We start from the raw sequence: 25,758 nt of genomic DNA, 5'->3' as shown, positions 1-25,758 counted from the left end.
CTTTAAAATTATCGTAAAATAACCTTTTATTTAAAAAAAAAAACTTTTTCAAAATCTTCGACAAAAAGTAATTTCAATGATGTTTTTTGAAAGAAAATATGCCATTTAGTTTAGAATTTACGTATGCTTCAAATTTCTCCAGAACTTATATTTTGACCATGTTTTAAAAGGAATTTTTACTATGATTTATTAACTTGGTTTAGTGTATATCTGTTGGAGTGGAATCTTGTGGAAAGTCTTGTTGGAAGTTTTTTACTAACTTCCCAATGTTAGCTCAGAAATAGTTCAGATGCGGATGGCGGTAAAAGAAAATGAGTTTAAAATGTTCAATGTTTCAATGTACTCGAAAACTAATTTTAAAGCCATAAAATTTCAGAAAAAGCTCTTTTCTGCACAAAATAAATATGGTATTGTTTTGAATATTTGATATGGTAGGAAAACTCGTAAAAATCAGCTTATATTGTGTGACAATTATAGTGCTTTGAATAATTATTTTAAAATGATTCTGAGTAAAATTATCTGAAGGCTATACTTTAATCAATATTTTTTTTTGTTTTGTGTATAAAAATGTACAAAAAGACGAAATTGTTTTCTAGAGTTAAAATGTTAATTATCGTTCAGTTCATTTTTTTTAAATAATTTTACTGAGTGGACAATTTTAATGAACTCTGTCACTGTGCACTTAATCGCATATGTCATTCACTGTTCGAAGTATTTAAAATCGAGGGAAGCATTTCATATACACAATACTAGAAAACTGAAAACAGTTAACGAAATAAAAAAAGTTTTAATTTACAATGCTTTTAAATTAAACAAAAAATTATCAATTAAGTTTCATGTACATTTAAATCCCCATACAAATTCAGATTTTCTTACAGATTGATGTGATTGTAAATTTTTAATATTTATGAAAATACTTAAAAGCTTCAAAAAGAAAGACTTGCTACGTGTTCTGCAAAACTATAAGTGAAAAAATTAACAATCAAAGGGAAAACTTGCACATCAGTTTATATTATTTGCAATGTGATAAAATTTCTAGTTAAACTAAATGCATCAGTTGTCCGTTGCGTGCGCTCCATATTTTCCCTTGTAAAGTTTACAATTTTTTCCCTGCCTGTTAAAAATTAACAATCACAACTCTTTACGGGAAATTTGCGATGAAAACTGAATCTGTTTGAGTATTTAAATGTACACGGAACTTAGAGAAATTATTTGATACTTTTTAGTTAATTAAAAAAAAACCTTGTTAAATCAAAACTTTTTTCTTTAATTAAAAAACAAAGGAAGCAGTCGTATTTTACATATTCTACGTCAAAATTTATTCTTATAACATTTTTTCAAAAGCTTTTGACGATTGACTATACATCCAGAAGCTCACACATTTCGACTATACATCCAGAAGCTCACACAATTCGACTATACATCCAGAAGCTCACACATTTCGACTATACATCCAGAAGCTCACACATTTCTGCATTTAAAAAAGGGTTCCTTGAGGATCGAAACACATCTCTGCAGTTTTTACAAAATTGTGCTTTATTTTTTTTATTACCATTACTTTGAAGCAAATAAGTAACATTTTATTTGCTAGTAAAAAAAAAATTTAAGTTAAAAAAAAAACTCTCGAACTGTTGTCTCATTGATCCGAAAGAAATAAACACGGTATTTAAACTGATGATTTGTGTTTTCTCCAGAGCTGAGGACAACTCCAGAAGAGTGCAGTTGCTCGAATACGAGTCTGTATTGCAACCACCGAAGCCTTCGAAACGTCCCACACATGTTACCTCAGAATGTGCAAGAACTGTAAGTGAAGAGTCTTTGGTTTCTTTTTTTCGTTTTTATGATGCTTTTTGTCCGGGAGGGAATTAAAAACCGTTAGCCAAAAAGCTTCAATATTTGCATAAAAATCCTTTGAGCTCAGATGCGTATTTGACGTTATTTCTAGTCCCTGTCATCTATATCATTGTTCAAAGGTGCTTTTCTTGTGGGAACGCCATAATTTCCTTAAAACTTTATCGAACTTCGTAAGAAGTGAATTATTTTAAGATTTTTTGTTATCTGCTTTTGGCGAAAAATGGACAACTCACATTTTGGTTATTTTGTTGAAAAACCTGGTTGTTTTTAACTCCGCATTGTTTTAGCGTATACTATCCCGATCTGGAGGCCCATTAGACGAGTGGGTTAAAGCGTCATGATAATAATACGATGATGGTGAGTTTAAATCCCCATGGGTCAACAAATTTCGCTCAAACCAGTTTAATAATAATAAATCTAATAATAAATAATTTAATGAATAATCATTCCAATTCTTTAGAAGAATTCTGATCCAAATTTCCATGAATATAAAATTTAAACTTGAGGCAGGACTCTTAACTACAGTTCTGTTATTGTTAAAAGTAGGGTACAAATCATTAATTTTACCATGTTTTAAATCGCAATATAACTTTTAAAAATATTTTAACAATGTAGAAGTTTCGATTTCAATTTATTTTGTTGCTTTCTTATGCATTGATTTAGTGCACAGCCTCCCAAGGTAGAGGTCCATTGCCCAATTAGTTGGTAAGAGTGTCATGGTAATACCGCAAAGGTCATAAGATTATTCTTCCACGGGTCATAAAATGTAGTTTCGAATGACTTATTTTTCTCAGCTGAATTCTGATCTAAATTTCCATGAAAATATAACATAAACTCGTTGGGGCAGGGTTGTAAGCCACATATGAGGCGGTGAGGGGCAATGGGATGTAAGTGGACATTTTTAAGTTTTGTTCAAAACGCGTTTAAATATAACGTCCTAGGTAGGCTTTCATTGATTTTTTTTCCTAAATCATTCTATACAGCAACACCTACCAGGGCTATTTGTACTATCTCTTCTCCCAAGACAGAGGAGAGGTTCCTTACTATTTGTACTGGTTTTGCTTCTCATTGCCTCATATATGCTGCTTTGCATCAAAATCGGAAAAGAAAATGTTAATTTGAACTTAATAAATCGCAGAGTCATACAAATTACTTCTCAGGGGTGTTTGTAAGGGGTGCGCTATAACTTTCTAAATACTTCATCAAACTTCAGAAGGAAGACATCATTTTAAAGATTTCGTCACCACTATCAGCAAAAATGAACAAACAAGTCATATTTTGGCTGTTATTTGAAACATTACACGCAAGAAAACGGGTTTTTTAATTCTATTTGTGGAGCGTGAATGCGTCGCACGGGTAAGCTAGTTGTATTTCGGGTAAGAGAGGGAAAGAAAATATATACAAGGGAAATAAGTGGAACAAAGTGAAATGGTGAGGCAAAACTATATGGTAAATTATTTTACGTAGATTGCAGAGTCACTTATTTAGCATCATTTTCTATGTTACTAAACATGGTGTCGAGATTTCCTAGTTCAAATCTCGTTACATTTTTGTCATATTTTACTTCTGATTTTAATATTTTATAATTTTGTGAATTTTAAATTTAAATGAAGTGCGATGGTTTTTTGATCTACATCAGCAGTTCCCAACCTTTTCCCCCTTGCGAACCCCTTGTAAAATGTGGAAGAAGTTGGCGGACCCCTAGTGCAGTAAGGAATAAGAAACAAGCAAAAAAGAGAGAGATAGAAGAAAAAGAAAGAAGGTCTTTGCATATACTAACATTTTGGAGGGGTGTTTCAGTTTGATGTTGCTGAATAGTTCATTACAAAACGAAACATAGCAGCAAAATATGGAAACACACCTTTCTGCAAACTAAAATGATAGCTAAAAAATTAATGCAAACCAAATTCAATGAAGAACAAACTCAGTGATTTTTCTTTGTTAAGATTCAGTCAACTTAGAAAGATCTCTTAATGGGATAGTTGTGGAATAAAGGAGCTCAAAGTTTGACTCAAATATCTGACAGTTTCAGTCTGACTTTAGGTTCAGCATATAATGTGTTTATGTAATTATCTCTGTGTGTGTGTTAAAATCTTTTTTAACTATGTAACATTGTTTAAAAGAATATACATACAAAATTTGTAGTCTTTCTCGGACACAAAGGTATATTTATTCATAACCCTGAATCAGATGTGAATTAGTGAATAATTTTTAAAGATACATTTTAGAAAACTCTCAGTTTAACAATATAATGATTTTTCTTTCAATAAAATGATAGACCAGTCTTTAAATTTATGTCTTCTTGTAAAGAACCACGAGTCTAACTGCTTGGTAGGAATATACTCCGCTCATTAATCTTGTGTCTGCGATTTGAGATAATCATACTGCGATTTTAAGTTTGAGTGCTGAAGAATGTTCTCGTCCTTATGCCATGGGCGCCCATATGCAAAGTTGCAAGAGGGGGGGGGGGGCTCAAATATTTTCCCCGTGGTTTAGCTGCATATTTTCCCCGAGGAAACTGATTTCAAGACAGATTAGAGTCATTAAAATTTAACATTTTTAATAACTTATTCATTAATGGCTGGAGAAGAAATGTTTGTACATTTTTGCAAAGAAAAAAGTACTAAAAGCAAGGTAGTTCTAATTTCAAGGGGGGGGGGCTCTGGCCCCCCTTGCCCCCCTATATGGGCGCCCTTGCCTTATGCTAAAAGTGTGGAATAAAATGCGTAGTTTTCATTTTATTTTTGAAAAATAATAATAAAATAGTAGACCCTCGTTTTACGCGGGGGTTAGGTTCCACGGAATTTGCCGCGGAAATCGAAACCGCGTAAATTGAGACCTAATAGTAGTGTTAAAGTAGGGGTTAGGTACCGTAGATAAAAAATACTTTATTCTAGTGATGACTAATTGTATAATAATGTGAAAATATATCGATTTTTATGCACAACATGCATAAAGAAAGCATAAACTAATTTTGTGTTCTGTTTGTAAAGAAGAGCTGGCTATGATAGTCTTTTGACAGTCATTTAGAATTTTTCTCTATAATTCTTTGCAGAGTATTAACGCATCCATGAGCACTTGCGTCATTTCCATGATAGAATCTTCCTTCACTAACAAATCAGGAAGATCATTTCTATTGTCTAGGAATCGCGCAAATTTTTCAATGTGAACGTTTTTGGTTGTGTGTCACCAGTGTCAGTAACCTCGTTGTTTTTGGCCTCCTTTGTCACTCCTAAAAGCTCTTCTTCCAGTGAGTTCTGAACTGTGTGAGTTTAAAATAACTTTACTTCTGGAAAAAGCTCTGGAACCAATCGCATAAAATGTCTCCAGGGGCCCCAGATCGGTAGCACGTCAAAAAGCAGTTTATCTTAATATATAAAAATCAATGTCCTGAGATAACATATATACATTTATATATATATATCAACGCACAGCCGAAACCGCTGAAGCTTCAGACTTGAAATTTGGCAGGCATGTCCGCATGATTACGAAAGTAACCACTAAGAAAGGATTTTTCGAAATCTCAATTAGTTCGGAAGCAATTAATTAAAACCTCTTAATTTCTGCGAATTTAAAACCTGTCATTGAATTCAAATCCCTTATTTTCGAAGGCTTTCCTCCATTCAAATCATTATTCAGTACTTCATCTCAACTTTCGGTCGATAGCGAAATATAAATTTGTTTTTGTTTCTCACGTGGTTTTTCGAGGCTTTTCTCAAGTCAAATCATAATGTTTCTGTCTATTACTTTCATTTTTTTCAAAACTAGAAACGAAGTTTTTAAAAACATCATCACTGGCGGACTATCCTTTTGAATTTAGAATAGTGCAGTTTCCTGTTAAAGTTTGCTTTGCAATAACCATTAATAAGTCACAAGGACAGACATTAAAAGTAACAGGGACCGATTTAAGAGAAGACTTTTTTTCACACTGGCAATGTTATGTAGCTTGCTCCAACGTCAGTTCATCAAGCAGCTTAATAATTTTAGCACCAGAAAAAAAAACTAAAAATGTTGTATACAAAGAACTTCTTGCTTAAACATAGGTATATCAATAAAATGTGGATGACCTGTGTTTGCAAAGATAATCAATACTTTAAAAGGATCGTTAATAACAGTTAAAGATCGGTTAAGGACAAAGGCATATATGTAAGGAGTCCAGGGGCCCCGGGATCCTCCCCAAATTAGAAAAAGTAATAGGTAATAAGTAATTATTATAGGGGATTTTCGAAACTAGGTGCACTGTTAACCCCTGCTAATTCCATTACTCGAGCAATGCCGGGTACGGGAATACTAGTTATGTATAATCTGTAATCTTAAGGAGTTTGGATTACACATCCGCGTTTTACGCATCAGCGTAAAACCGAAACTCATCCGCGTAAAGTAAAATAAAGGTGTGAAATCTTAAACCACGTATAATCGAAACCGCGTAAAATAAACCCGCTTTAAACGAGGGCCTACTGTAGATGATTATTAACTCTAATTATTACATAAAAGGTATATTTTACAAACAAATTTTTATGCCCACTTGTTATAAGAAACTCTTTCGAAAAAAATTCATGAATTCCTTTTTTACATGCTGCGCAAATCAAGATGCTTAGTTAACTCCTTTGAATATTTATACTGCGTAATTAACGCAGCAGTCTAGGTATTGTGAAAAATACTGCAACAAACAGCATTAAAATTGCATTTCCACGAATCTTCCGCTCTCCATAAAAGCGCTATAGCTCTTTGTCGCACTTTAATGGTAAAGCAGCAGTTTTGTATATGCTTCCATGTAATGTTTCCCTCTTCAGGGTGTCCTGAAAAAGACTGATTGTTTTCAAAAATTTATGACGGGAAAATGGTTAATAATAAAAAAAATAATTTTTGCAAAAAATTCATGTGGTGAGCCGTAAGTTTCGGCCCCCAGAGTTCCAAATTTTAGTTCAACATTTTTTTCATAGATGGCGCAACAGACAGTAAGACTCTAAATCAAAAAATAATCATTGGAATTCACCGATGTTTCCTCCGATTGTGACATGTGGTTGCAGCCGGCGGCAGGCATTTTGGAAATATTGTTGTGTAACTTTGTTCATAAGAAACATTTTTCGAAAAACTATGATGTAATTTTCTGTCTTCCTGTGATTTACGGTCTTACAATCTGAAGCGCCATCGATTGGAAGATTTTGAACTAAAATTTGGAAGTTTAGGGGACGAAACTTACGGCCCACCGCATGAATTTTCTGAAAAAATTAATTTTTTTATCATTAACCATTCTCCTGTTATAAATTTTTGAAAACTGTCAATCTTTTTCAGGATACCCTGTAGTTTAATCACATTTTCAGATCAAAAGCTGCTGATAAAACCAAAGCGTTTAAATGCTTTCATCTTCATGTACTCTACATTGTATCAAAAACTGAACTTCTTCGGCACTCGATGAAAACGGTAAAAGCCCGCGTGTTGCAGGAGACAAATGAATAAGTGATAACAAAAAACGCTTGAATTAAAATTCCTCCATTACAATATTATTTTCACGAACCCCTAGGGGTTCGCGAATTACCTGTTGGAAAACGATGGTCTACGTAGTTAGTTAATAGAATGTGATTAAGATGAATTGCCTTCTTGAGAGTAATATCGTTCATGTGTGGTAAATAAATTGAAAATTATATTTTTACGCCGACTTCAGTATTACAGTGCTGGCCAAATTATTAGACTAAGACTGTTTTAAAAGCAAATTCTTTATTGATTACATAACTATAGACACATTAACGAACAGTGAAATAGTTATCTAATATTTAGTATGCATTCCCTTGTTCTTGATGAGCATTTTAAGTCTTTTTGGCATACTTTTCACAAGGTTTACATCATTTCTAAACTTTTTAAAAAAGGAGGTAAAAAATTGTTTATACTCACTATTATATATACTCACATACACATACTCACTAATTACCTAAAACTAACTTTAAATATAACAGAACACACTACTGAAAAGAACTAGTGAACTGTTTAAGCTGATTGAGTATATGTTCCTGGTAAGTAAATAAACAAACATAAACAAAGCAGATAGTGTTTCCACCTGCAAACATTAAATTTTGCTAAAATAACGTAATAATCAGTGTACAGTATGTACTGTTCTTTAACAGTAAAATAAATATTATTTTAGTACAAATAGTGTACAAAAACAAAAAAACAATAAAAAACTCTTTAATCTAATAATTTGGCCAGCACTGTGAACAAATGCGACCGTAGAAGGCTCTCATTTACCATAAAAATTGAATACACATGTTTCGGAACTACGAAGAGCCTATGGCAATTATATACTTTTTTTTTCAAATTTCTTTGTCGGTACTTTTGTTTTTCAAGAGATTCTTCTTTAAAAAACATATTGATGTAAATTAAAACCGGACTGCTTCTGCATTTCTTTAATTGTATTTTTTAAACATTTCAACAATAATTGTACTTTTGTTCATTATTATTTTTTTCTTATACTGTTGTAGATGAAATATAGTGATCAATGCATTTAATGTTTTTCTTCCCTTTTTTTTCACAATTACTTGTAAAAATAATGTTTAGAAACCTTTTGGAATATTATTTTATTTTATGCTGAAATCTTGCATAACGTAAAATATTATACAAAGTATGTATATTATGTTTGCAATTAGCAAAATTTTTATGTAATGAAATGTGTAACAAAGTGCTCATTTGATGCATTGAGTGTGTTTTACCATTAGAGACTTGTCTGGAAACAAGCTTCATGTTCTTCATAAATCTGACTTTAGTGAACTTCATCTACTTCATACACTGTAAGAAACATTTTTATATCTTAAATATTTGATCATTAACCAGCTAATACAAGCTAGTTCCATTGAAAATATTTACTATGCATTTCCTATCGTAGTTATAATAATAATAATCAATATTACTAAACGTTTCAGACATGTGCAAAAAGTAATAACTTGAGGATTTATGGTAATTTTAAAAAACATTTGAAGAAAATATTTTAAGAAAAAAAATCTCAAAAAAGTCTTCTCTTAGATGTCTTGAGAGTTTTCCAAAATGTTGCAATTTCTGTGTATAATTATAATTTAACGCTTAGCACATGATGTTTCGTAAGATTTTTGATATAGTAATAAGTTTACATAAGTTAACATAAAGAGGACTTCTTAAAAGTGACACAAGCATTCTTAAATGAATAAACTTGCAACGCTATGAAAATTGCTAATATTTTTCGTTGTTATTTTAGGAAAAGGAATGATTTAAGAGGTTGACTCTTATATTTTTGTTGACTTTCGCTGAAATTCTTTAAAATGTTTTTTGATAGAAACTCGACCGTGCTCCTTCACTAAAGAATTTTTAAGGTGCAAATAATCTAAGATTCAATAAAAATAAAATATTTTTTTTTGGGATAGGTTAAATATTATAGAAAAGCTTTGAAATTGCACGGTTAGCAATGAACATCGCAAAAAAATGCTTAGAGGATACAAGGAATTCGTTTATTTATTTATTTATTTTTTGGTAAGGAATTAATATTACCCATATTATTCTATTTCTATGAATTTACTAGCAATAGATATTTATATAGTTTCAAAATCTCAAGTTGTTTTTTTTAATAGTTTTGAAACTTATTTAACTAAGTTTGCAGAATAATTTCTAAGGTTACTAGCAAACTTAAGAAAAGTTCTTACGTAAAGATTTCTTCAAATATGCATTTATGTACAAACAGGATGGAAAAAAATCGGCGAGGAAACTTCTGATCTTTTAAACGTTAGAAAAATCTAAATTGTATCCTGTATCGATTGAGATAGTGTCTATTGCACTTTAAATAAGTTCAGTATTTAATAATAGACTTGAAGTTTTATCTCTACATAGTATAAAATGAAGTCTCCAAAAAGCGTCTGTTTGTGTCAACGCGCAAAACTGGAGAACTACCCGGCCGATTTCGCTAAAACTTTCACAGTATCTTTCTTTTAGCACTGGAAAGGTTTGCAGACCGGTTCGAAAAAAAAATCCGTTTTATTATTATTATTATTATTATTATTATTATTGAAATTTAGGCCCAATTTTCACATAAAATCCCAAATATGGGGATATTTTAAATCCATCTTTCTCGATTTAATTTCTTAAAAGTATTTTAACATCTGTCGTCATTGTTTGGGAAGAAAATTTTGCCTGATGTTTTTATTTATTTATTTATTTATTTATTTAAGCCCGATAGTTGAATAAACGTCACTTGACACAATTTTTATTTTCAAGGGGGACCGGGCAAAGCTGGGCAATTCAGCTATATCAGTAATAAATACAACATTATGTATTGCATAAATTAAACGATATTTTTTGTTATACATGATAGCACATTTTTGGTTCCAAAATATATGTGCCTCAAAGCCAGATTTTCATAAGTCGAAGTATCCCTACCTACATTGCAGGAGAGAGCAAAAATCTTTGTCTGATGCATACAAAGGTTGGGACTCGTGCTCTTATAACACTAGTTAATAACTGTGAAAGAATTTATAAAAACAGAACTACGTTGTAATGGATCAATGCGGAATCAAGTTTTACATACAATACGGTAATAACCTGAAAATTGCCACTTCTGAACTTAGCGAGGAAGGCCTTGAGGTACTGACATATGTACAACAAATGCTCAGTTATCTAAGGCTGTAAACTTTTAAAATCTCTGTTACTTTTAGATATATGAAAGCGAAGGAGGATATGATGTACTTTTAATGTATGGGTGAGTTCGATCGAATCTGCCATACGAAAGGGGGTGATAGAAGAGCCCAAGCGGAGCATAGAACCACCCATTATCGTGTCCAATCCTTAACCGTAACCGAGTTTTGGTAAATTTAAGGAAAATGAGTAAAAAAACAAAATTCTGAGAAAACGACCGATTTCTGGAATTCCTGTAGGACCTACAAGGAAAATAAGTACATATTTGGAAAGAGCAGACTAAATCCTACAAAATGATACCTTTCGCATTAACCGAGAGCATTTTACCGAGAGCTACAAGCTTTGAAACATTGGACACACTCAGAATTAAAATGGTGCCAACGTTTTTAATCGACATTTTCAAAAACAACCGTAAGAGCTACAATCGGGCAAATCTACCAAAAACTGGCCCATTTTATTAGTTTTCAGATGCTAGAACAACAAATCATATTGGGCTTCAAGTTCAGCTGAAAGTCAGGCTTTTGTTTGAAACAGTGTAAAAATCTGCATTCGTTAAAAAAGGAAAACCAGCAAAGAGTCGCACTTTTCTGTTTTGAATTTTCTGTTTCACGATAGCATGTTGCTTTCTTTGTTTAAGAAAATGATATTTTTATATAAAAATAATAGTTTTAACATTTAATTTAGAGAAAAAACACATGAGATAACGATTCGTAGAAATAAAAGAAGCATTACTTTCCCGTGCTTTTCACAAAGGGAAAATCAATAACAAAAAATGTTACACCAACATCGATTAGTACATTTAATAAACCTTCAAAATTTACAATAGCTGCTGAAATTGGTCGCCGCCACACCTGATACACGCTCTTGCCCTTTTGCGAACGGAAACAACCGTTGCTCTTAGAGAAATTTCATTCCTTAGTTTCCCTACTGCTTCAACAAGCCGGTCACTCAATTCTTGCAAACTTGCTACTTCTGTTTTGTAAACTTCTTGTTTTAAGAATCCCCAAACAAAGAAGTCCACTGGCGTCAGGTCTGGGGATCTAGGGAGCCAAGGGATGGGGCCCGTACGACCAATCCATTGGGGATACTGTTCAGTTAGAAATTCCCGAACGGCATTTGAAGAATGTGCAGGGGCTCCATCGTGTTGGAAAATGATTTCTGCCCTCTCCTGAACAGGAATAGCATCAAGAAGGTCAGGCAAATGATGTTCAATAAATTCTAAATATGAGCTTCCTTTTAGGTTACCTCGAAACACATACGGACCAATTAAATGATCTCCTATTACGCCAAGACAAACATTTATGCTGAATCGAGTTTGGAAGGATGAGTTTCGGGTTAAAAAAGGGTTATGTTCAGCATAATGATGCCAGTTATGCAAATTTATGATGCCCCCTCTAGTGAACAACGACTCATCTGTCCACAATATCTTTCTTAGAAAATGGTGATCTTCAGTGTCTCGGGCTAGTAGACATCTGCAAAATGTTATCCGCTTTTCTAAATCTGAATTGCGCAGTTCTTGTACTAGAGTAAAATGATACGGGTGATACTTGTTTTGGTGCAATGTTTTCATCACTTTACGTTGTGATAGTCCACCTTCTATAGCAATCGAGCGTGAACTCACACTTGGGTTTTCCACTACTCGGTCCAGCACATACTCCTCAACATCGGCAGAACTGTGATCCTGGCCCCTCTCGAACTACTTACCAAATGAACCTGTCTCCCTGAGCTTTCGATGTAGGGCGGCAAACACAGCTCGATTAGGTGCAGAACGATTTGGGTAACGGAGACGGTATTCTTTCTCCGCTCTGCGAGCATTACCATCACAAAATCCGTACACGAAATGCATGTCAGCATACTCTTCGTAAGAAAATCGAGACATACCCAAAAATCGAGAAAAGAATATAGCAACTTATCTTTAGAAACTTTAACGAAAACTTTCAAAAACTAAAAACACACTCTCTACTGACTTACTGTAAAAACAATCATAATTCTAGCATTTTCCAAAACACATTTACAAAATATCAGAAGATTAAAAAGAAGCAAGCGATACATAAAATATTATGACAAATGAATAATTCTGTTTAGTTTTTATTATCAATTGTTTTGTTAAACTAATGCTTTTTATTTTCAGACGATATTTTTCACAATCATAAATCGTAATCGGAAATCATTTGATGGGTCTGTATACGTTTTAAGGTCTTATAATGCAGGAAGCTCATATTTAGAACTTATTGAACATTATTTGCCTGACCTTCTTGATACTATTCCTGTTCAGGAGAGGGCAGAAATCATTTTCCAACACGATGTAGCCCCTGCACATTCTTCAAATGCCATTCGGGAATTTCTAACTGAACAGTATCCCCAATGGATTGGTCGTATGAGCCCCATCCCTTGGCCCCCTAGATCCTCAGACCTGACGCCAGTGCACTTCTTTGTTTGGGGATTCTTAAAACAAGAAGTTTACAAAACAGAAGTAGCAAGTTTGCAAGAATTGAGCGACCGGCTTGCTGAAGCAGTAGGGAAACACTAAGGAATGAAATTTCTCTAAGAGCAACGGTTGTTTCCGTTCGCAAAAGGGCAAGAGCGTGTATCAGGTGTGGCGGCGACCAATTTCAGCAGCTATTATAAATTTTGAAGGTTTATTAAATGTACTAATTGAAGTTGGTGTAACATTTTTTTGTTCTTGATTTTCCCTTTGTGAAAAGCACGGGAAAGTAATGCTTCTTTTATTTCTACGAATCGTTATCTCATGTGTTTTTTCTCTTTATTAAATGGTTAAAACTATTATTTTTAGATAAAAATATCATTTTCTTAAACAAAGAAAGCAACATGCTATCGTGAAACAGAAAATTCAAAACAGAAAAATGTGACTCTTCGCTGGTTTTCCTTTTTTAACGAATGCAGATTTTTACACTGTTTCAAACAAAAGCCTGAATTTCAGCTGAACTTGAAGCCCAATATGATTCGTTGTTGTATCATCTGAAAGCTAATGGAATGGGCCAGTTTTTGGTAGATTTGCCTGATTGTAGCTCTTACGGTTGTTTTTGGAAATGTCGATTAAAAATGTTGGCACCATGTTAATTCTGAGTGTGTCCAATGTTTCAAAGCTTGTAGCTCTCGATAAAATGCGACTATCTTAATGCGAAAGGTATCATTTTGTAGGATTTAGTCTGTTCTTTCCAAATATGTATTTATTTTCTTTATAGGTCTTACAGGAATTTCAGAAATCGGTCGTTTTCACAGAATTTTGTTTTTTTACTTATTTTCCTTAAATTTACCATAACTCGGTTACGGTTAAGGATTGGACACGATAATGGGTGGTTCTATGCTCCGCTTGGGCTCATCTATAACCCCCTTTCGTATGGCAGATTCGATCGAACTCAACCTGTATAGTTCATTTGGCTCGTAAGGTTTATATTTTCTGAATAGATACATCATTTAAGACCAACCGTTTTCGACCCGAGGGCCGCACCTCTTTTTAAATGATTCTCTCGACCAGAGCACAAATAAAATTTCAAAATATTTCTAAACAGGGGAGACAGGGGAAACTTGATCCCTGGGGATACATGATTCCTCAGCCAAAAATGTACCAAAATTTTAAATCAGAGCTGTGAAACCTGAAAACAATGTTAAAGTTATACTTGTACGTAGAAACTGGTAACGGTTAGTCTTTCTCAGTCATTTTGTTTCAGCTGAAGAAATAATTGTCTGAATCTGCCAACTGAAACGTTTTTTAAGGAAAGCATTCTGAATTTTACATTTTCTGTTATCTACAACTTTAAAAAAATCGCAAAGTGTAATTACACTGTGTGACATGATTTTCCTAACCAATAATGTCTCATGTTTTAAATTACTTATTTAATTGTAACCGAAATCGCCAAATGATATGGGTAGAGCCGCTATATAGATAGGCCGACGCATCAGATTAAGTTTAACCATTTTGGATCGGATTTTTCATTGTTGCGGAGCTGGGGTTACCACAGCAAAGTTTCGTGTTTCGCCAAATTTGTCGTAAATAATATTTTATTTAATAAATAATTTACGTGCAGATAAGAATCGATCGCAGTGAACAATCACCAAACGCGATAACTCGCCATAAAAGACAACCACTCAAAACACGCGCTCCGATCCAAAATGGCTGATCTTAAGCTGATCGCTGGCTCTTATAGATAGGAGAATTAGATATGGCTTTTTAATATTCTTATGTATCGTTGCTTATAACGTGATAAAAATAATTTAATACCATATAATTTTCAATAGTAAGAACTATAAAACCTCCTATTAGTATATATTGTGAAAAATATCTGCAAGTGTTATTGTTTAAGAGAATATTTTATTTCGATTAGAATTGCTGTAAGTTTCTGAAGTGGAAACAATTAATTTTTTAATTTACTTCTTATTCCGCAAGAAAATGATTCTTCCATCCGTACATTTAAGCACAACACGTTTTGACGAAAAATTTTGTCAAACCTATGGATAAAAATGGCAAATTATTTTTGTATTTGAAAAGTATTTTTCCCGAATAGAGTGATGCTAAATAAAAAAACGCATTTTTGTCGGCCGACAAATAAGAAGGCTTATGGAGAAGAATGACCTTGATGAAAATCTCACCTTAAAAGAATTAGCGGCTTGGTTGTCTTTTAAGGTAGCTGGAGGATTTTTAGTCAGTCAAAATAAAACTAAAAATGCCAAACTTTAAGAGAAAAACTTGTTACAAAAATTTAAAACGACAGGGTGTGGAATGCCATTAAAAGTAGATGCATTTCTTGCAAAAAAAAAAAAAAAATGGAATTCAAAAATGCTGTTAGATTACTGTTGGTTTCTAGTCAAAGAGGAAAAGTTAATTTTTTATCATTTTCTTTCATAACAACTGGCTTAGTTTTCTACTCGATGATAAAACCTGTGCTATCATGGGCACTCATATTCAAAATTTTAAGGGGGGTGGGCTCAGACATTTTCCTCATCGTTCAGCAGGATATTTTCAACATAGAAACCAATTTCAGTACAGATTAGAGTTAGTAAAACTTGACAATTTCAATAACTTATTCATTAATGGCTGGAGAAGAAATGTTTTTACATTTTTGCTAAGTTAAACCTGTCTCCACGATACTGTTGGGACCTAAAAATATATTGTTATAGAAAGGTTATCGTTATAGACAGTTCGATTATTCATGCTGACATTTTCTGGGACCAAGGAAAATATCGTTATAGACAGGTTTATTGTTATAGACAGTATCGTTATACACAGGTTTCACAGCAATAAGGTTCTAATTTCTAAGGGAAGCTTGAGCCCCCCCCCCTTGCACCCCTTTTATGGCCCCCCCCGATATGTGCTATTTCTCCTCACAATGTATGTATAAGTGTATATTATTACTATATTTGCATTAAGATTCAAATAAATAAGTAGATAAACATGTTCAGATTAGAAAAATTTCAGTTTTTAGCCATTGTTGGAAATTTAATTTGTTATAACTTTAAAATGGTACGTGTTACAAGAATTTAGTTTTTTTTTTTTTTTTTTGTTTAGAAGGCCTAACTTGATATAAATCAGCTATTTTTCTCAATGTTATAGAAAAAAAGTAAAATTTTATCACATAGCGTTATTGGGGGGTGGGGGGTGGGGGGGTAGTTTAAAATATAGAAATTGGTGCTCAAATTTACCTTGGGTGACTGCATTACATGAGACAATGATCACTGTAAAACCTACCAACTGTCTAACCAATTTATTTCTCAAAATAAATGGGCAACATCGTCAGAGATATTGTGCCTCAATTTCACCCGGAATGACTGCGCTAGATGTGGCATGAAAGCCATATAGGTTCTCAGCTAAAATTGATTGTACATTTTTTTCGAAAATCGGTCATTCTAACTTTGATTTATTTATTTTCCCTTTATTCCAGCATACTTACATCTTCTGAAGTAACAATATTGAGGCCCGAAGCGTTAGCGAATTTATCCAACCTCAAAAAATTGTAAGTTAGAGAAATAAGTATCATATACTATTATTTTGTGTTTTGATACAGTGAAATGCTTCCTGTTAATATGATTGTGAGTGCATATTTTCAATTCTAAAAATTGATTGTGTCTAACAATAACAACACATGACATATTTATCTTTATTGTTACTTATTTCCAGATTTCTGAATTTATAACTTAAGATTTTTGGTTTATTTCTGCTAGGATTTCTAATTTAAGAAGTGCATTTATGTGAAAAATGTATCCATTTATATTTCTTCAGCTTATCTACTCTTTTTAAGCGTCTCTTACTTATTATTATTTTTTAAATTTGTGCGAAAATATTCGTCAATTAAATACTTTTGCTGATACTTGGAGTTCTAATGCGGTATGTTAATAGTGCAGTATCATTCGATATAATTGTATTCCAAACAATTTCTTTAGTATGACGTTCTCCAGCTGCAAAAGTCTAATACGTATGTTGGATAAAATTGTGGAATCTGAAGAAGTCAACGCAGATTAGTGACACTATTAAAGCATTATTACTCAACAACTTTTGTGATATTCTTAGAACGAAATACCTATATTATAGTAGTTTTTTTAGAAGGTTTTATTTTTTATACTTTTTTACAAGAATTTTTAAGTACCTGTTGTTTTATTTTTAGGTATCTCACCAGCAACAGAATGTCTGTCATAGACAATGGAACATTTTCAAGCAACATAAATCTTAAACTTTTGTAAGTGTATTTTACAGCTTGGAACTATTCAGTAACGCTACGTTTAGTAAACTGAACAATAAATACTGGTGCTTTTTCCGTTTGCTCTTTCTTATTTTTTTAAAACCAGTGCATAGTTTTTATCAAAGTTATTGGTAGTAAAATTGAACTTAGGGACGATCTAATCTTAAACCTTATGTTACGTGATTTAAAAAAATAAATTGGAGAATCCAGTGGGTTTCAAGTCGTTAGTTAATGACATATACAGGGTGTTCCGTTTTAACCTGCAAGACCTTTATTTTCGCAACCGTTAGTCCCAAATGTATACTTCCAATTACAAAAATGTTCAAAATCAGATGCAGAGTTAAGATAGTGAAAGTTTGAAGCAAACGTAAAAATGAGTCAAAAAATACAAAATTTAACTTTTTATACGGGCCCAAGGTCACCTAACTAATATTTGGAGAAATAATCTCCATTGAAAACTATTACTGACACAAAAAACTTGACATTTGTGCGACCGAGACTCAAGGAGATATTCGAGTTTTAAGTTTTAAGGGACCATACAAAAGATGAGATTGGAACTTATCGCCCTTTAAGAGGAATGTCAGGTTGTCGAAGTAAATAAAATAAGTATTTATATTTTTCATTGCTATTCCAAAATAAATGCAAATGTTATGGCATGATACGCAAAAGCACACTACAAAACCTCGAACTATTCGAAAATCACACTATATGCACCATTGAGAAGGAATAGATGGAGAGAGTGCAACCCTACTATCCCGATACGGCAACAGTACCATGTGACCTGGGGAGCAATTTCGAGTTGACCGTAACCGCTGAAGAAGTTTTCATTAGCTGAAGTCATGCATGATAACAACCTTTAACTGTAGAAGGGAAAAATTAGATTTATAGTAATAGTGCAGTATTCTAGCATTGTAAACTGTGAGGAAAAAGCCACACCAGGAGGTCCAGTAACTTTTGCCTAGAATGTACGAATGTTTTTCACTTCTAAATGAAGAAAAAATAACATTTATATGCATTCAACGAGTACATATTCCACAGTTGCCTATAGTTTTTAAATTATTGTACTTATTTTACCTATAAAAGTTATAAAACATTGTATATCTTGAGTGTAAATAACATTTTAGTTCCATAAAAACACTTTTTACTTAACTAGTAATTATTTTAACGGCTCTTAAGCATTTTGTGTACATTTGCTTTGTTGGCGAGTATCTTCTCGCCAAGCTCCTGTGACCAGCAGATGCGCAAAAATAAAGATTTGCTATTTTTATGCTTCAATTTAAATACTAGTATGCCTGCGTATGAAATCATTTCAAAACATTGATTACAATACATATGAATCCATAAATTTTCAGTCAACAACAGAACACTTTAAACTATTTGTACATGCCCGTCTTTTTAGGGAATAAACATCAAAATACATTAAAAATGCAATTACATTATATTTTAAAATCCGGAAAGAAGTGGGGAGAGGGAATTTGAATGATAGGCCTGTGTTTGTACCCGTTATTTATTTATTATTATGCGGTAAAGAAGTTGGAGCCAGAGTTGCTCTGATTTGTAGCCCCGACTTCATAATTAGCGCCGTCGTGTCGTCTGAAAAATATTTAATGCCAAAAGAGCGATTGCGTGCCAAAACGCGACAACTTCCCAGCCAAAAAAGTCACCTGACCTGGGAAACATTGGATCCCAAGCTTATTTCACTGAGACATTTGCTATGGCTTCCTCCATTAGTATTCCTTCTCAATGATATGCACACATATACTTTTAAACACTTGTTAACCGCTATATTTTCCCCCAAAAGGTGTTATTAACGACGAGTGTACTGATGTCAAACTTTTTCTGTTGGAATGATTTTTCAATGGAGAAAATTCCCCTAAATATAAGTAAGGGGACCTGGGGCCCGTATAAAAAGTTAAATTTTGTATTTTTTTAAATTTATTTTTATATTCACTTTAAACTTTCCATATCTTAACTCTGCATCGGATTTTGAACATTTTTGCAATTAGAAGTGTACATCTAGGACTAACGGTTGCAAAACTAAAGGTCTTGCAGGTTAAAACGGAACACCCTGTATAAAGATGCACGATGCGAAAAGGAAGAGCAATATTGAAGAGACAAATTTATCAAATATTTTGATATGAAAAACTGGAGAATACTTAATTTCAATTGAAGGAAACTTTTTAAAAAAAACTAAAAATGGAATGTCGGAATCTGTCCTAAAAATTACAGTCAAAAATTCAGGGAAATGTTAAAATAAATTTTCCTGCAAAATTGAGACTTTACAATACAGAGAAAAATTTAAAATAAATTATACCGCTAAAAGCAAACGATTACAGCACATGATACACGGAGCGAAGCACTAGGTTTGTCTGTCTAGGTTTGGTCCCGTTTTCTGTACGAACTCATTCTGGGTAGTGGTTAAGACAGTTGTCTCGGTACAGAAATATGTAGGCTCGAATCAAAAAGCTCCCATTTCCTCCTTTGATTCAGCACAACTAGCCATAGCGGTCTTGCTTTTTCTACCGTAAAATTTTACAGCAAAATGGTATTTTATGGTAAAAACTACAGGTTTCAGTACTTTTTGCCGTAAAATTTCAGGAACATTTTTAGAAGTGTAAACTAGGGATAAAAAGTACACACCTATAAATAGAAATGAAAGTGGCTTAAAATGAGAGAAAAAAAAATGAAGAAAGTGTAAGAAAGAATCGCTAAATTAAAGTTAGATAAGAAGATATAGGCGTTCAAATCGAACATCTCAGGACCTTCCCTTTATTTTCTGTCGTCACTGAATTTACGCTTTTCTTATGTGCATCCCTACTTTAGGACATTTTGAACCTACTTTTATTGCCGTCGTGTAGCCGTTATAAGCTTTTTTTTTATTATTTTGTAAGGATTGTCGGAACTAACTGCAGTTTCTTTTAAACAAATAAGTTCTAACATTAGTTGATTCTCAATCAAAAATGTAACTACCCCCATTATTAACAACATTTTGCAAACTAGTGTACAAATTTTCAAATTCGGATCGATGAAAACCAATTGATTTTGGAACAAAATACTTAGAGAATACATTCTCGATGTCAGACAAACTCTCATGTTTTATGCCAAGTCAAACTTTTATAGCGGGCGAATATAGAAAAATCAGATGGTGCAATGTCTGGAGAGTATGTTCGAAAAGAAAACATACCGCAATGAATTTTCTTCACACGTAGTTCGTCTTGACTACGTATTCTGACACAATCATGTTCTGAGAGCAAGCATTTGTTGGTGACAGTTGATGGACTATGTGTTTTCGACATTGCACCACCTGTTTTATTTTTATTCTGATCTTTGTGCAACAAAAATCGAAAAAAAAAAAAGACGAATAGTATCCAAAATGCCATATTCAGATATTTTTCCTGAAAACCAAATGATTTTTATCAAGTCGCAATTGAAATTTAATGAACGGCAAAAGATTAGTGATGTAAAACAGAACTTTGTTCAAATTTATATATTTCAAAAACCCGCATTACTTTTTAACCACTGTAAAAAGTCGTGTAACTTGAAAATTGTTATTCGATTACTTTATGACTCGTTTTATGCCACTAAAAGACGGATACGAAATAAGGCTAAAAAGGAAGAAACTAGTAAATGTTTTAGACATTTATGATGTATTGCGTATGTGCTATTAAAATTAAGGCCCTTATATATACGAGCCGACGCATCAGCTTAAGATTAGCCATTTTGGATCGGAGCGCGTGTTTGAGTAATTGTCTTTTCTTGCGAGTAATCGCGTTTGGTGTTGTTCATTGTGGGCAATTATTAGCGGCCCGTGAAATAAAATATTATTTTCGGCGAATTTAGCGAAATCCGAAACTTTGCTGTGGTAACCCTAACAGTGCAACAGTGAAAAATCCGATCCAAAATGGCTAAACTTAAGCTGATGCGTCGTCCTATCTATATAGCGGCTCTAATTAAAATCAATGAATTAATTCTGATTTATTTTATTTCAGGGTAATTTCTCATAATCCACTCAATTCTTTATCACCTGCAGCATTTAGTAACTTAATTAATTTAGAAGAATTGTAAGTACATGTTCAATACTATTTATAAGATAAATAATTAGTCTAATAATAACATGATCCTTTGTTTTTAAAATTATACTTTTATGTTTTTAGAGATCTTCGTGATTGTGGGCTTCGTAGTTTACCCTTCAGATTGTTTGATGACCTTTGGAATCTTCGTGTTCTGTAAGTTGAAAATATTTACTAAACACAATTGAAGAAATAATCAACGATGACAAATATTCAAACTAATAAGCATAATGTTACTACCCATTAGCCAGGGCTGAGGCAGAATTACATGCAAAATACTGGCTAATAGCTCGGTTTTCGACTGTTTCAGACTGATGAGTCCTTAATGTATAAGAAACTGTAGTATCTGGGTGTGATAACTGGGTTACCGGTATACTGCATGTTGTTCTACTTAGCTCTGGCTTAAGAGCTATAATTTGCTGCTTAATACTTAATCTTTGCCTTCAACCGGTGAGTTGAATCGCACCATTGCTTAAAATTCTCGCTGGCTTGCTAAACTTGTTTCAGCTACCAATTTGATGGCATCTGAGCTTCAATGAGAGGACATTTGAGTCCAGCTTGGTTATTCACTATTCTAGACTACTGAGTCCATAATATGGACGGAACTCCAGTATCAGGATGTCATAGCCGGGCTCTTGGCATATTGCATCTAAAAATATTATGTTTCCTTAATATTTTAGGCTACATAATAAGTACTTTGGTGAGTCATAAGTTTTGCAATATTTAACCAATATGAATTTTTGCAACTTACTGTTAGCACATGCGGGAAGTGCGGAAGTTTACAAATAAAGAAAAAACACTGGCATTTAGGCTAACTTTTCACAATACATGGTGCGGAGAAAGTTCCCACCATTTTATTAGATATTTCAATAGGCAGTAACTAACATATAATTCAACAAATCAACAAGTTAAAGCAATAAAAACTCTTTATTGAAACAATAATAATAACAGTAAACAAAAAATTGTAACAATTGTTCAAAATTGGCTCTTTGGACTTCAGTACATTTACGGAGCCGCAGTCTGAAATTGCCGATGATGCTCGCACACACATCCACCGTTATCTCATTCCAGGCATTTTGTAGTGGTTGGACGACCACTCCGTGGATGTTCGGCAGTCCCTCCTGTCTCCTTGTAGCGTTTCACAGCCGACTGTTTTACTCTTGAATCCAGTCGTTCGAATAATATCGGCTGTTTTTATTCCCTTATTTCATTCCCTTCTTGTGTAATTCAACGACAGTAACACGCACATTTTCACGACTCATAGTTCACTAACTCAATGAACTAACAAAGAATAAATGATTAAACCTCCTTTTAATGCCAATAAACAATATGTGGCAAATATATCAAATATATTTTAATGCCAAAAAAACGCTTTAAACAAAATAGTGGGAACTTTCTCCGAACCCTGTACAATTTGGTCCTGAGGAATTTAAAAAAAAAAAAAACATTTGTGCTGAGAAATAACAGGAAATATCCAACATTGTTTAGCTCAAATAAACGGATTACTGAATACACGTGTTTCGAGTTTTCCAGGAACCCCTTCTTCAATTCAAAGTTGTGAGCTTTTGGGTGTAAAGACATCGGGTAAAAGTTTATGGGAATGTTTGGATGTAAAGACATCCGGTAAACTGTTTATTTATGCAAAACAACGTTGGATATACATGAAAATCATCGCCAGCTCCGTCATTTCCAGCCGAGGACTGCAGTTTCATGCTTATTAGCACTCATCAGCACAGCATAGGAAAGTGACTGAGCTGGAGATGGAAAACCTCTTAAGGAAGCCAAGAGTGTCAAACAAACTGGTAGCTAATATAGAATTAGCACAGATCTCTATTCCTGATTCCTTATTAGACCTATATTCCTTAAGAGGTTTTGCATCTCCAACTCAGTCACTTTTCCTATGCCGGGCTGATGAGTGTTAATAAGCACGAAACTGCAGTCCTCGGCTGGAAATGACTGAGCTGGCGGTGATTTTCATGTATTTCTGCTTTAGCCCTTGCTAATGGGTGGTAATTTACTGGACGTTGGATAGATTATTGGGTTCTGGTTCAAGGAATGTGATATGACCGTGCTAAAAATTAGCAGTCACATTAAGTTTGTTAGTGAACTTTTACTCTATGAGTTCGAGATAGGATGTACTATGATAGGCCATAGTACCATGGTAACAATACAATTTTTAATGATAACTATAGTTCTCATTGTAGTAATCATAATAATCATCATAATTACCATAACAATTAGAATGATGGGTTTCTAATGTTAACAATGAAGTAACATATTGCAAACCTATGACTAACCCTAGTATTACCGGAAATCATGCAGTTTATTGAATTTCATTTGTGTTTTCCCAAGAACAACTCGTAGCATCATTGCTTAACTTTCTAGGACTGAAATCATAGAAGTGTTTAATTTCATTTCAAAATATATTATCAATAAATAAACAAAAATAAACGTACAAACTTGAAAATCATCATTCAATTACAAATAGGAAACTTACATTACTTATGCAAGGAATAAAACATTGTTCAATAAAGCAAAAAGCATTGCTAATGCTAATGCTTTCAGCTTATTTTTATAAATAAAACCCTTTCAAATTACTTATTAAAGTGATTTTTTTTGTGAGTCTTCTATTTCAATACATTCATAAGAAATAAATACAAATATATTAATAAAACAACTGGTTTTGTTTTACATTTCTTTTTTAGTAAAATTTTCCTTTGATTAGTTTTTTTTTTATTTTAAGAATGCAAAATCATTGTTTTTTAATTAAACTACTAAGTGCAATGCTCATTAAATTACCGCCCTACAGGCCCTAATTGATTGAGTTGGCGGTGTATTTCATGCACTAATTCTAAATGAACTGAATGAGTAAGCAGCAACTCGAATACATATTTGAGAAATTTTGTTAGCAGAAAAGTTATAGGCATAGATAACAAAAGCCAGTCGTGAAATTTCAACCTCAAAAATTGTAAAATAATGTCCATTCCATGTAAATTTTTTGAATAAGTAGTTTTAAGGTAAATTTAATGAAAAAAAAAGTATGAATTTTTTTTGTGTGTGTGAAAACTACATTTAAGAAATAATACCTTTTATATAATAGGTGGCTCGAAGGCAATCATCTGGAATTTCTACCTGAACACATCTTTCAGAATTTGAACAAACTTCAAGTGATGTAAGTCAAACCATTTACTTTTGATAAGTTTGAAAGAGGGAGATAATTTTTAAAAATTATTTTACAAGTCTTTTTTAAAATTATATGTAAATGTCAACCACATAAAAAACAAAATTAAAACAAAAACATTTTCTTTTTATGCTTAACATTAATAATTTAAAGCTGTATATATATGCTTCTAAGTTCAATGATCAGCAAGTCATTTCTCGTTAACATGTCTGTTAAATAATCTCCAAGTTTTAAAAACTGCTTAGTAAAGAACAGGGTTGCCAGATTTAAGAAAAGTAAATACGGGACAGCCTTCTAGGAGCGAAAAGGAGTTGGGGGGGATATTCTTGGGACGTTTATTCATGATGAATCTGAAAATTCGATCACAGCAAAGCATTAAATGTCGCCTATCAAAGTGTAAAAATCGTTTTCAATGCGATTGACGATGCATGCGCTCAGATACATTTCCAACACAAGAAAATCGCCGGTCTAGGTATGACGAGTGAAAATTGCTTCAACATTTGAAAGGAGCAATTGCCTGTTTGGGGATATTTTGTTAGTTGAAATGGAAACCCTAACTTCAGTGGATGAACCCTAAACTCCAGTTGATAGCGTTCATTGTTGACCACTCTTCATTCTCCTCAAATGACAATCTTACCATTAAAACAGTTACGTTATCGGATCCAGTTTAGCCCTGTCAAAATAAAGTATTTCCCTGCATGTCAAACATTACGAAAAAATATTATCAAATTATCATGACGTGGAGTGAGTTCTATTGTTGAGGACGTCAGGAGCGTTACTCAATCATTTGCTATTATATATATGAAGATTAGTCAATGAGCAAATACAAACCGAATCAAAGCAAAAACAATTTTTGCGTTTGTTGCCACATGATTTTCTTATTGCTCATTATTTCATTTTTTGTTTTACTTTATTTTTTCCCTTAAAATAATGTCTCGTTTTGTAAAATATTGTCATCAGTTAGAATACGGGACTTTAGCCGTCCCGTGTGGAAGTTCCTCTGGACGCGGGACAATTTTTCAAAATACTTTACTGTCCCTTGAAATCCGGGACGTCTGGCAACCCTGTAAAGAATATGCATACGACAGCCTAAGTTTTATTGAAACTTTTGAAACAGAAATGTCTTTAAACAAGTGTGATTAATTGCTCTTTCCCTATTTTTAAAATGTTTATTTATTATTCTCAACATTTCCATTTCGTTCCTTAGGTCATTGTCGAGAAATAGACTTACAGCTATTGATTCCTACACATTTCATGGACTACAGAACTTGACTACTTTGTAAGTATGCTTTTATTTTCCTGAGGTAAT

The 25,758-nt window shown here is 33.1% G+C and overlaps 1 protein-coding gene across 1 annotated transcript in view; it reads left to right on the top strand.

Annotated features, from left to right (window-relative positions):
* LOC129224316 (relaxin receptor 1-like) overlaps nt 1–25,758 on the top strand; it is a 52,444-nt gene that overhangs the window by 3,961 nt on the left and 22,725 nt on the right. Inside the window, exons 4-11 of the mRNA XM_054858753.1 lie at nt 1,695–1,803; nt 8,565–8,636; nt 16,404–16,475; nt 17,124–17,195; nt 21,188–21,259; nt 21,353–21,424; nt 24,369–24,440; nt 25,657–25,728. Coding sequence (XP_054714728.1) covers nt 1,695–1,803; nt 8,565–8,636; nt 16,404–16,475; nt 17,124–17,195; nt 21,188–21,259; nt 21,353–21,424; nt 24,369–24,440; nt 25,657–25,728 — 613 coding nt within the window. The remainder of the gene's footprint in view (nt 1–1,694; nt 1,804–8,564; nt 8,637–16,403; nt 16,476–17,123; nt 17,196–21,187; nt 21,260–21,352; nt 21,425–24,368; nt 24,441–25,656; nt 25,729–25,758) is intronic.

The sequence above is a fragment of the Uloborus diversus genome, chromosome 6 (genome assembly GCF_026930045.1).
Source record: "Uloborus diversus isolate 005 chromosome 6, Udiv.v.3.1, whole genome shotgun sequence".
NCBI lineage: Eukaryota > Metazoa > Arthropoda > Arachnida > Araneae > Uloboridae > Uloborus > Uloborus diversus.
This window is presented reverse-complemented; position numbering and strand designations above follow the sequence as displayed.